Raw genomic sequence first — 13,221 nt, 5'->3', positions numbered from 1 at the left:
AAAAAAAAAAAAACAAGCCTAGAAGATACAACAAGGACAGGGGCAGTCTAGATAGAAACTTTCTAATCACAAAGACTCAAACAACATCCATGTCTTTAAATTCCCCAAATTACTCTTTGGTGAAACAAAACCTTGGCATTGTCTCTGAAATGTGTTACTATCCATTTTCATCATGATTGTAACTGGGAACTAATTCATTTAGTTAAATGACTTTTTCACTTCCAATCCTTCTCTTTTGACCAAGTTGCTACCTGCCCCCCAGAAGATAACTACATTGTATAAAATTTGAGGCAGAAACAAACATTAACTTCCAATAAAAAGTATAATTCAACTTTATTAGTATGAAATATTTTGAGATAATTTATTTGATTTGCGACCCAAATGCATGATTCTCAAATATGAAAGGGATTTAGTACAATCACACAATCATTTAGTAAAACTGTTGTTTATAAGACCTCGAGAAAAGCAGGAGGCACTTTCTCTTTTTGGTATAGAGAGAAGATACCACTTAATCGGCCATTTCTTTGCTGGAATTTATTCTGATTCCCTTTTGTCAGATTCTTCCTCCTCGAACTCTACTAAAGGAGAGTGTCTGTTGGCCTGAGAACCTTCTCCATAGAACACCTTCTTTATTGTGCCATCCTTTGGGGCCTTTATGGTATGCTGCAGAGACACAAGGCATGACAAACAGTAGCTGCAATGCTAATGAAAAGTATACACTCAGTCAAGAAAGTGAGATGAAAAGTTAAAAATGTAGCCCATTGTTTCGATGTTTTGTAGTCTCTCAGTGCTTTCCAACTTTTTTTTTTCCTTTTTCTTTTTTTTTACATCACAGCACACAGAGAAAATGGTAACATTTTATAGTATGTTTGGGAGTTGAGAGGAGTCCATCCTTGGACACACCGGTAAACCATTCAAGGACATGACTGGGAAACTCTGCTCTAGCTAGTATTGATAGTTCTCAACTTGGACTTCACATTAGAATCTCACCTGGGAATCTTTTAAAAAGTATTGATCATTGGGCTCTACTCCTGGAGATCCCAATTCAACTGGTCTGGGAAGTCATCTTTTAAAAGCTCCCCAGGGGACTGTACTGATGTTCCTCGATTTAGGATGGGGTTGCCTCAGGATAAACCCACTGTAAGTTGAGGAGTAAACTAAGTGCATATGGCTTTTGCACTACTGTAAAGTTGACAAATCCTAAACTGAATCATAGTAAGTTGGGGATCGTCAGCCAGGGCTAAGAACCACTGACCTACAAGTTCCAACCATCTGAAAACCTAAACAGCTAATTTAATTTGGTAGAGGTTTTCACTTTGATACTGATGCTTGGCATTCTAAGTTCAGCCTTAGAAAATACCAACTGTTAACATTCAGTTGGGTTACTGCCTGATTCCAAGCTATTAATAATTTCATTAATTTCAGAATCACAAATGACAAATATGATTTCACAAAATTAAAGCATATTTATAAGAAGGATGGTTTAGCTTTGTTTCCTATAATTAATGCTTAATCAATCCATAGCTCTTCATATTTAAAATGGTGTTAACTTACAAAATAAGGCAAAAGAACAATTAAGTCTGATAGCTCCCAAAGTTACTTAGCAGCTAAACTCGTGATTTCATTTACCTCCATCTTCATGGTGATCATAACCATTAGAGAATCTCCAGCTTTCACTTTGTCTCCAGCTTTGACAAACACCTAGAGATTCAGTGGGACAGGTTAATGTTTCAAAACACAGAGGTCCTAGATATGTTAATCTGCTTCATTATATAATAGGAACCAGTTCACTATCCAAATGTATCCCATAATATCACGTTGTAAACCACCAATACACACAAAAATTTATTTAAAAAACAAAAACAACGCAGAGGTTCTTCGTGGTCCATAGAGTTGGTGTGTAAACAAACAGAAGTATGAGTCTGTGGTTGTGCTGTCTGCCAAAGGCAAACGTACAGATGCAAATCAGAGACCCACAGATCTATGCGGCATTGCTAGCACCACTGTCAGTGGGCAGCACTGAGCAGTTCCCTATCTTCACCCCACAAACCACTTAGTTTTGCTTAAATCAGATGAATACACTTTATATACCTTGGTATCATTTTGTTCTTTTCATGAATGTACAAATAAGACACATTGCTGACAGGGAAGGACTAATAATACACTTAAATATCTTTACCACAGACAGGGTAGAAGATGATGGTCTTGGGGTTGTCTGGGTAGTGTTTGAGGTCTTCAGAGCCCTGTAGTAGTAGTGTGTGACAGTAGTGTGTGTGACAGTGTGTGACAGCCTTCGCATGAGAGAATTAAACTTAATAGCAACCCCGAAAAAATATTTCTATTTTCCTTTTTACACATATAAATTCACTCACATATCTCATATGGTCTCACTGTCTTTTTGGTTAACATGGTTACCAAGGAATTTTTGGAAATATCACACCATGCACTTAGGTTCTAAAGTCATTGGGTGGACCAAATTTGTGAAAAGTAGGAAGCACTCCTGAAAGCCCCACCAATCACCCAATCCTAGGTGATGCTTTAGTTGAGCCCAGTGAAATCAATGGCCTGGGTTTACAGGCCAGTTACAGGGAAAGTGTGCATCTTGAAATGTAAGACTAACACCCTGTGCAGGGATGGCCACAGCATGCAGGCCTGTGGGAACTGAAATCGAGTGAGTTAAAGGCAGATCCAGGTCTCTTAGCTCATATTCCCTTTGGGGTACATATTTCCAGAGGGGAACAGTGGGTTAAATCACCCACACTAAATAGTAATTTTCTTCTTTTTTTTTGTACCAGAGTATATAGTTGAATTTTTATGATTTAAATGCATTTAAGAAGACTCTACTATAGTCAAGTATATAAAAGAAGACTACTGATCTATCACCATTTGAAGTTATATTAGTCTGCTACGGTCTAAATATTTGTGTCCCTCTAAAATTCATATGAAGTCTTAACCCCAGACGTGACAGTATCTGGAGGTGGGCCCTTGGGAGGTGATTAGGTCAGGAGGGCTCTGCTCTCATAGATGGGATTAATGCCCTTAGAAGGACTCCTGAGAGAGGTTCCTTGCCCCTTTTACTATGTGAGGACACAGAGAAAAGATGGCTGTTTATGAAACCGGGAAGCAGATTCTCACAGGACACCTAATCTGCTGGTGCCTTGATCTTGGATTTCCCAGCTTCCAGAATTGTGAGAAATAAATTTCTGTTGCTCATAAGCCATCCAAGTTTATGGTATTTTGTTACAGCAGCCCAAACAGATTGAGACAGTATGGATCTCAACTCTGAATATATACAGCAATCAACACCAAACCACATTTGTCTTCACCAATACTAATACCAGCCTATCAAATTCTATTTTAACACAGATGCAATTAGGTACGTTAAAGAAAAATTTCATGACAAAATTGCTTGCTGTTGGACTTAACATTAAAAACCAGCCTTTTTGGACAATGTCTGGAGAATGCTCCATTTAATCATAAAAAACAATTTAGATTATTTGTACTTTGATGTAAATTTCCACCTTCAAAAGCAGCGGTCTTTATCACAAATTAGGTAAATGGGTATTTTCATTGAAGACTGTAATATGGAACTTGAATCTATAATAGATCCTATTGTTTTCTTGAAATAGATGCTTTCCAAGGAGCAAGATTCAGAGATGGAAAAGGATATATATGACAAAATTCAACAAAGCCATTAGGCCTTATTGAACATTATTCGACAGATGTCCCATGATTACCTTTTCAATGGTTCCGGTCATAGGAGCAATGGTGCTTCCCTGAGTTCCTTCTGAGCTCACAGAGGACAAGTATTTGGGGACTGGAATGCCAATCTCAACACTTCCTTCCTATAAATAGAAAACAAACTGAAAATGGAATCAAGATCCCATCACTGTATTTTCACTAATATACCCAAGGTAATGATTGTTTTCAAGTTATTTGTTAAATATTAGCCATCATTAATACCAGGTTCTAATCTAGCTTTGTGATCTTGAGCAAATTATTAAATCCCTCTCAGACTTGGTTTCCCATTATAAAGGGGTAATGATATACATGCCTCACAGGGGATTAAGAGAATTGAAGTATTAAATCTATAACTATAGGTAACAGGGAGCCATTTTTAAGCAGCGATCCCACCATCAAGTGCTTAGTCTATGGCAGGGACTGTTTTTAACATTTATATATACCATGTCATTAATCATCACAATAACTGAGGTGGGTACCGTTATTATTACTGTTTATAGATAGGGGAACTGCAGCCCAGAGAGTTTAACTACTGCTCAAGGTCACACAGCTGCTAAGTGGCAGGACCAGGATTTGAACCAAAGCAGCTTCACATTCCAGAACTCATGCTCTTCACCCCTCCATTATACTGCCTCTGCCATCACATCGTTATAGCACAGTTGACAGTGGAAAGGAATGCCTGGTAAAGCGGGACCATCCTCAACTCCATATATAACAGTTTAATTACTAGAATACTAAAGATATCTTATCATGAAGCACTGTGAGGCCACGGTATATTTGATAATCTATCCTACTTCTTCTGCCCGGGCAGGACATTAAAGACTCACTGGGCAGAAAGCTCCTAGCCAAAACCACGCAAAGCCTGCCTCAACCATTTTTTGACTGCCAAGAGAACATCACTAAGCCCTTCTACCTTCCCCACAAGGAACATCTGGGCCATAGATTTCTCTCCCAGAGGTTACCTCCTCCCAAATCACCAGGATTCCAAGTGTCAGGAGAATGGCGGTTGGGGAAAAGTGTTCAGGCATCGAAGCCCTGAGAGAATACCACCCACTGAGCTAGGAGATACTCTCTGACAAGGAGAGCATAAGGACTTGTTTCAGAATTCAAGGAAGAAAATGGATATACGTCTATCGATGAGAATCTGCATGAACAAAAGACGCAAAAGGAAAACTAGAGAAAGCAGGAATGTGACAAAGAAACAGAGTGGAGAAGAAAATGGAGGGAAAGAAGTCCTAGCAGTGGCCAAAGGAAGCAGGATCTTTATAATCTCTTTCAGTGAGAGGCCTGGGCAATCTTCTCCCAAACCCCAAGAGTAATATTATAATAAAGAGACATTACCATGGAAAATAGGTAGATAGTGTTTTCCAGGATAATTAGCTTAGTCTTACTAGCAACTCCATTAATAGAACATTTCAGGTAAGTGCAGTCTCCCTCACTATAAAGATCACCAAGGACTTGGAAAGTTTTATCTTCAATCTGAAAAAACAGAAAAATAAGATCTTTAAAATAAATGAACAATCCTATAGAATTAATAAAATCATCATCAACTCTTTGCTATTAGTAGTTTCAAAAGGTAACATATAAAATACTTTTAAAAAAAAAGTCATGTAGGAACTTTTCCCCTAAGATTCCTAACCGTAATACTTCAGATAATTAAACGAAAAAAATTACTTATGTAACATATATCCTTAGCATCATAATGCTACAGGTAAAGGTTCATTTAGGAACATAAAGATAGCGCTAAAAAGTGAAATAAAAATATAAATCAAATTAAGCAAAATTATTACAATTCATTTATGTATATTACATATCAGTACTCATTTCTGACTACCTGAAGTCAAATTTAGTTTTCCTATGCCAAAGTAAATAATGAAAAAAGCCAGAACCATATAATTAGATGTCATTTTTTTTACCTCATCAACATGTAGACGCAATTCATGGGTTTCAGTGATGACTTAAGAAGATAAATTAGCTGGAGATTGACCACAATTTTCTCACTCTAAGAGACTACGTGCCAAAAAACAGATTTCACTCGATGTTTCAAAGAAGCTGATAAAAGGACCTGAAACTTTTCTGTTTTAAAGAATATTTTCTCACATATACACTCAAGAGAAAATTTCCCGTACACACAAAAAAATCTATTTAAATCTTCCCTCTATATTCTTCATTTCAATTCCCACAGTGTTAGTGTAAAAGTCCTGTAGCTATCCTTTTAAAATATATTATGTAGGCTAAGGTGAAATAGGTCACATTGTAATATTTATACATTAGTTCTCATCTATCCTAAGTTAAATATGACATTTTACTCTGCTTTGTAACCTACTAAAACAGCCATTTGAATGTTTGTGAAATTCTCAGGACATAAAGGTTAGATTGGAAATAGTTTTGTTTAAAGATTCACAAAAGCACATTCTAAAACTGGGAATGCAGTTCCATGAGCAGATTAGAACAAATTGGCAATTTACTTTACCAGTTATCAAGGGACAAGAAAATGTCCCGAACCAGGGGCACCAATATGAATTACAGCTGTCACATACAAAAGTATGTAGATTTTACATGATTTTCCTGAATCTCAGAGACAGAAAAATAATGTGCCTTAAAGTGTTGGAAGGTCTAATGCATATGATTGATAAATCCATTTTGCAGGATTTGACATCTCTTAGCTCATATTAAAAATGATTTATTTCCTGAATTTGTACCTTACTATAGGAATTTGGTTGACTTCTCACACTGTTTTTTTAACCTTTTTAGCATTTCATTTTGCCAGTGTAACAGACTTCTTTTAATTAAGCACTATTGGAAAGTTAGCGATTCTCAAAGTGTGACCTGTGGATCCCTTGGGGTCCCCAACACCCTTTTAGGAAGTCCATGAAGTCAAACAATTTTCATGATAAGACTAAGATGTTATTTCCCTTTTTTACCCTTATTCTCTCATAAGTACACAATGGAATTTTCCAGAGGCTACCAAATACGTGATGTTATTGTTCTGATGGCTACTGGTACGTGTAATTGTATAATCTTAAGTTTTAAAATTTTCTCAGTTTATCCTACAATTCAACAACAAAAAACTAGATTAAAAAACAGGCAGAGGATGTCGATAGATATTTCTCCAAAGAAGATATGCAAATAGCTGATTAATAATGAAAAGATGCTGAATATCATTAGTCATTTCAAAAATGCAAGTCAAAGTTATAATGAGATACCACTTCACACCCATAAGGATGGCTATTATTAAAAAAACAATAACAACAAACTCAGAAAATAATAAGCAGTGGCAAAGATGTGATGAAGTTGGGACCCTTGTGCACTACTGGTAGGAATGCAAAATGGTGCAGCTCCTATGGAAAATAGTATTGTGGTTTCTTAAAAAATTAAAAATAGAATTACCATATGATCTAGCAATTCCACTTCTGGATATATACCCCAAAGGATTGCAAACAGTGTCTTGAAGAAATATTCGCACACCCATGTTCACAGCAGCATTATTCACAATACCCAAAAGATGGAAACAACCCAAGTATCCACTCATGGATGAATGGATAAAGAATACGTGGTATACACATACGACAGAATGTTATTTAGCCTTAAAAAGGAAGGAAATTCTGACATGTGCTACAACATGTAAGACCCTTTACAACATTATGTTAAGTGAAAAAAGCCAGTCACAAAAGGACAAATATTAAATTATTACCAGGTGCCTAGAGTAGTCAAATTCATAGAAACAGAAAATAGAATCGTGGCTTTCAGGAGCCTGGGGTGAAGAAGGAATGGGTACTGCTCCTGCATTACTGTTTAAAAGGGTACTGAATTTCAGTTTCACAAGATGAAAAAAGTTTTGGAGATAGATAATTGTGATGGCTGCACAACAATTTGAATGTATTTGATACAATTAAGTTGTACACTTAAAAATGGTTAAAATGATAAATTTTATGTTATGTGTATTTTATCAGAATTTAAAAATAATAATAAAAATAAAATTTTCTCAATTAAATTTTCTAAATGGTAAATATCAATTGATACAACTAGCACAAACAAAAGTTCTTTGGGCGGGAGGGTCTCGATAATTTTTAAGAGTGTATAGGGTTCTTGAGACCAAAAATTTGAGAACTGCTAATTTTGATATAAATACATGCACATACTTTAGGGGCTTGTTAGTGTCTGATTCAAGGTTGTTACTTTCTGCTAAGTTTTTATTCTTAAGGGAACCTCAGCTAAACTGAGCAAATAATCAGAAACTATACAGGGAGTAATTTCCCCAAAATGGGTCTGAAATAAAAGCACACGACATTCTCCTAACTACACTCACAATAGTCAAATGCTTAAGAGGAATGAGAGAGTGAAAAAAAGATCCTATTCAGTATGAGAGAGATCAGATTTAGCTCTGAACTGTAGAACAGAAACATTAAGGCTTACCTGCATGCTATACGATCCATCATGGTTGTATGTCACAGCTATTGCTACATCTTTACAGAAAAAGGGGGGAAAAAAAGAAAAAAATCAGAAGACATTCACTTATTCAATAACTAAAATATCAAAAATCTCACTTTCAACCCGAAGTCAACCAGCTATTCAAAGAGATATCAACATCTTTTAACTCCCTGGAAATGAGCGTTTTTTTCTTAGAAATACATCTGTCGGGCAGCTTTCAACAAAGGTGCATTTCAAACTTTTCTCTTTTAAAAATGGAGTTTTAGATATTTTAAGGTTGTGGGATATTTTAGATATTTTTTCTTCAACTGAAAAGGCTGCAGTGTTATAGTAGAACATGCAATGAATTGGTAAAGAAGAGTTTTGGTTTGATTAAAGACTAAAATCTGCCATCTGATCACTTCTGTGATTTTGACTAAGTCACTAAATCTCTGAGCCTTGATTTTTCTGAGCCATTAAATGGGTATGAAAATGTAAGAATTATTAAATGTGAAAGTGCTTTATAAACTATAAGACCATACAGAGAAGAGATTATTCATGTTATAGGCACACCTCGTTTTATTGTGCTTCACTTTATGTTGCTTCACAGACACTGCATTTTTTATAAATTGAAGGTTTGTGGTAATCCTGCTTCAAGTAAGTCTATTGGCACCATTTTCCCAACAGCACGTGCTCACTTCCTGTCTCTGTGTCACATTTCGGTAATTCTTGCAATATTATAAACATTTTCATTATTACTATATCTGTTCTGGAGATCTGTAGTCAGTTACCTTTGATGTTACTATTGTAATTGTTTTGGGGCACCATGAACCACGTCCACGTAAGGCTGATCAATGTTGTATGTGTTCTCACTGCTCCACTTTTTGAGCAGCCGTTCCCCTGTCTCTCTCCCTCTCCTAGGGCCTCCTAATCCCTAAGACACAAAATATTGAGATTAGGCCAAATAATAACCCTACAATGACTTCTAGGTGTTCAACTGAAAGGAAGAGTCACACATCTCTCACTTTAAATCAAAAGCTAGAGATGATTAAGCTTAGTGAGGAAGCCATGTCAAAAGCTGAGTTAGGCTGAAAGCTAGGCCTCTTGTGCAAAACAATTAGCCAAGTTGTAAATGCAAAGGAAAAGTTCTTGAAGAAAGTTAAAAGTACTATACACTATTGCAGTGAACAGACAAACGATAAGAAAGTGAAACAACCTTATTGCTGCTATGGAGAAAGTTTTAGTGCCTTGGACAGAAAATCAAACCCGCCACAACATTCCTTTAAGCCAAAGCCTAATCTACATCAAGGCCCTAACTATTTTCAATGCTATGAAGGCTGACAGAGGTGAGGAAGCTGCAAAAAACAACAACAAAAAATTGAAGCTAGCAATTTGGTTCATGGGGTTTAAGGAAATAAGCCATCTCAACAACACAGAGTGCAAGATGAAGCAGCAAGTGATTATGTAGAAGCTGCAGCAAGTTATCCAAAGATCTAGCTAAGATCATTGATGAAGGTGGCTACGCTAAACAACAGATTTTTCAATGTAGACAAAACAGGCTTCTATAGGAAGAAGATGCCATCTAGGACTTTCACAGCTAGAGAGGAGAAGTCAATGCCTGGCTTCAAAGCTTCAAAGGACAGGCTGACTCTCTTGGTATGGGCTAATGCAACTGGTGACTTTAAGTTGAAGCCAGTGCTCATTTACCATTCTGAAAATCCCAGGACTCTTAAGAATGATGCTAAATCTACTCTACTTGTGCTCTGTAAATGGAACAACAAAGCCTGGACGACAGCACATCTGTTAACTGTGTGGTTTACTGAATATTTTAAGCCCAGTATTGAGACCTATTGCTCAGAAAAAAAGATTCCTTTCAAAATATTACTGCTCATTGACAGTGCACCTAGTCACCCAAGAGCTCTGATGAGATGTATAAGGAAAATAATGTTGTTTTCATGCCTTCTACTGTAACATACATTCTATAGCCCATGGATCAAGGAGTAATTTTGACTTTCAAGTTTTATTATTTAAGAAATAGTTTGTAAGGCTACAGCTGGCATAGATAGTGATTCCTCTGATGAATGTGGGCAAAGTAAATTGAAAACCTTCTGGAAAGGATTCAGCATTCTAGATGCCATTAAGAACATGTGTGATTCATAGGAGGAGGTCAAAATATCAATGTTTACGAGAGTTTGGACGGAGTTTGGATGAAGCTGCTTCTGATCCTCAAGGATGACTTTGAGAGGTTCAAGACTTCAGTGGAGGAAGTAACTGCAGATGTGGAAATAGCAAGAGAAGTAGAATTAGAAGTGGGGCATGAAGATGTGACTGAATTGCTGCAATCTCATGATCAAACCTGAATGGATGAGGATTGTTTCTTATGGATGAGCAAAGAAAGTGGTTTCTTGAGATAGAATCTACTCCTGGTGAAGATGTTGTGAACATTATTGAAATGACAACAAAGGATACAGAATGTTACATAAGCTTAGTTGATAAAGCAGGGCAGGATTTTAGAGGATTAACTCCAATTTTGAAAGAAGTTCTACAATGGGTAAGATGCTATCAAACAGCATTGTATGCTATAGAGAAATCTTTTGAGAAAGGAAGAGTCATTCAATGCGGCAAACTTCATTTTCTCATTTTAAGAAATTGTTACAGTCACTCCAGCCTTCAGCAGCCATCACTGTAATCAGTCAGCAGTCACCGACATTGAGGCAAGACCCTCCACCAACAAAAACATTATGACTTGCTAAAGGCTCAGATAATTGTTAGCATTTTTGGTAATGAAGTATTTTTAGATTAAGGTACGTATGTTGGTTTTTTTAGACATAGCACACTTAATAGACTACAGTATAGTGTAAATATAACTTTTATATGCATTGGGAAACCAAAAAATTTGCATGACTCTCTTTATTGTGATATTCGCTTTATTGCAGTGGTATGGAACCGAATCTGCAATATCTCTGAGGTATGCCTGTATTACATGAATACAGAATTGGTTGAAGACTATCCCAGGAGATGGAAATCAAAAGTTTTGTGGGGTAGAGTATATAGGTAAAAGTCATCTCATCTGCTTCTGATACTTCATCCATCATTTTGATGTTGCCAGCTCAAGTATGTTTCCAGCCCTGACCTTGCTTCTCTAGAACTCTGATTAGTCATTCCCAGCTGGATGCTCCACTGGCAGCTTAAAATGAACATGATGAGTCCAACAGTTTATCTTTCCCTGAAGACCTGGGAGATCCACTGGCACCACTATTCTCCTTGTCATACAGGTTTAAAACCTGTCGTCTTTGCCTCAGCCTTCTCCATTGCTTTCCGCATCCACTAGTCACCACAAAGCTGCCAAATTCTTCCCTTTAAATACCTGTCCTGCACATCTCTTCCTTTCCATTCCTCCCACTGCTCTCCCCTGTCTCAGGCCCGACTGTCTCAGGCCTGGCTGACTCTGAGGAGGTCCTTCAGGGTGTTCCTGCTTCCTGTCTCAGCCCTTGCAGCTGATGCTTCCTAGCATGTCCCCACCACATTCAATGTACTTGGCCTGGTATTGAAGGCCCCCCAAATCTCTCAGTCTTATTTCCCACCATTCTCCTACGCAGATGGTCCTATGCTCCAACCAAATGGGAAAATGGGCCAATTAATACTCCCCATACACGTGTCCAGCTTTCCCTGAGCTGTGCCTCTGTCCTCACACTCCTCCTTCCCCACACTGCAGGTGCCCAGCCACACCTCGGAAACCCCACTCCTCGTTCACATCATGCCCTCTGTCCTTAGGAAGAGTCTGACTGGGCGGGATGAATTCTCTCTCCTCTGAGCATTTAGACTTCTGCCTATAAAACACCATTATGAGTCTCCCTTCATCCTGGATTTTGACAGAGTAATTTTCCTCTTTATTAGCTGTTTTAAAAAATTACAAAAATAAAATGTTCACAAGGGTCAAATACTAAGGCACATAAACTCCAGAGCCTGCCTATTGACCACTATGCCATCCAACCTCCCAATGTATGCCCTTCCAAATGGTAAATTCCTGTAGACAAAAAAACAGAGACAAAGACATTTTTTCTCTTCTCCGTATCACTCTGCATATCTATTTTTTCAAAAACTTTGTACTGAGTGTATGAATGAATGAAACTTCTCCACCCTAAATCATGTCAACAGGCTTTAATTCTTCTTAGGAGAAAATGCCTCCAATTATACCAGAACAATTTTCTTTCAATTTATAAAATATATTAAGTATTTAACCAACTTGAATGCCAGTAGAATCATAGGAAGACACTGTTGGAAAAGCTCTAAATTATTTTACATTATTATAGGGCAACTGAACTTGTTTCTCTCTACCCTCAGTATCTTGTCCCTGACAAGAGAACTTTAAACACCCTCTTATATATTTAATAAGGTATGAAAGTTTAACATGGTCCATTAGCATTTTTTAAAGACTCACCTATATGACATTTCTGAAGGCTGTTACACATAGACCTGGATTATTTTCATAGAATACTGCCAAAAGGGTGTAGAGAATAGCAATCATGTTGGCCTTTCAATTATGTATTTATTTTTTAATTAAAACTTTTTTTAATTCCCTCAAAATGCAGCATAATTCAAACCATTGCTTGGTGCTTTAGTGAAGATCCATGCCAAATAACGCAGTTGGCTCATATGAATTACAATCATACATGTAATTCTGTTTAATTCAGGTTGAAGAGGCCATTGAAACTTTATTGCTTTTGATACTTGTATTCAGCATATAGGAGTCTAGAATAAAATACTCCCAGATTTTGAGGACTGCTTTTTAGGATGAAATAAGTAAACACATCAGCGTAAAATGGATGGGTTTGCAGAATGCTACAATGTAAGGGATGTTTGCAAACTTTCCTTATGGAAGGCTTGGTAATACACCTAACGCACTTAAGGTAATGACCACCTAGGCTCAGGATTGAAAATAACTAAAAAGCTGTAATCCAATCAACTTGGGTGAATGAGGTGTGGATGGCTTCAAAGAGCTGAAGAAAAGAGGATTCTCCTCCAGCCAGGGAAGAGGGTGCTGCGATCTACTGGCAAGAGGATTCTGCT

General features: G+C 37.2%; 1 protein-coding gene across 1 annotated transcript in view; it reads right to left on the bottom strand.

The window, feature by feature from the left end:
* Positions 1-307: 307 nt before the first annotated feature.
* MCCC1 (methylcrotonoyl-CoA carboxylase 1 (alpha)) overlaps positions 308-13,221 on the bottom strand; it is a 53,865-nt gene continuing 40,951 nt past the window's right edge. The window contains exons 15-19 of the mRNA XM_012641739.1: positions 8,158-8,207; positions 5,083-5,220; positions 3,738-3,845; positions 1,630-1,701; positions 308-663 (exon numbers count right to left, since the gene is read on the bottom strand). Of these exons, the coding sequence (XP_012497193.1) occupies positions 535-663; positions 1,630-1,701; positions 3,738-3,845; positions 5,083-5,220; positions 8,158-8,207 (497 nt within the window). The 3' untranslated portion in view covers positions 308-534. The remainder of the gene's footprint in view (positions 664-1,629; positions 1,702-3,737; positions 3,846-5,082; positions 5,221-8,157; positions 8,208-13,221) is intronic.

The sequence above is a fragment of the Propithecus coquereli genome, unplaced genomic scaffold (assembly GCF_000956105.1).
Source record: "Propithecus coquereli isolate 6110/MARCELLA unplaced genomic scaffold, Pcoq_1.0 Scaffold10, whole genome shotgun sequence".
In the NCBI taxonomy this organism is placed as follows: Eukaryota; Metazoa; Chordata; class Mammalia; order Primates; family Indriidae; genus Propithecus; species Propithecus coquereli.
This window is presented reverse-complemented; position numbering and strand designations above follow the sequence as displayed.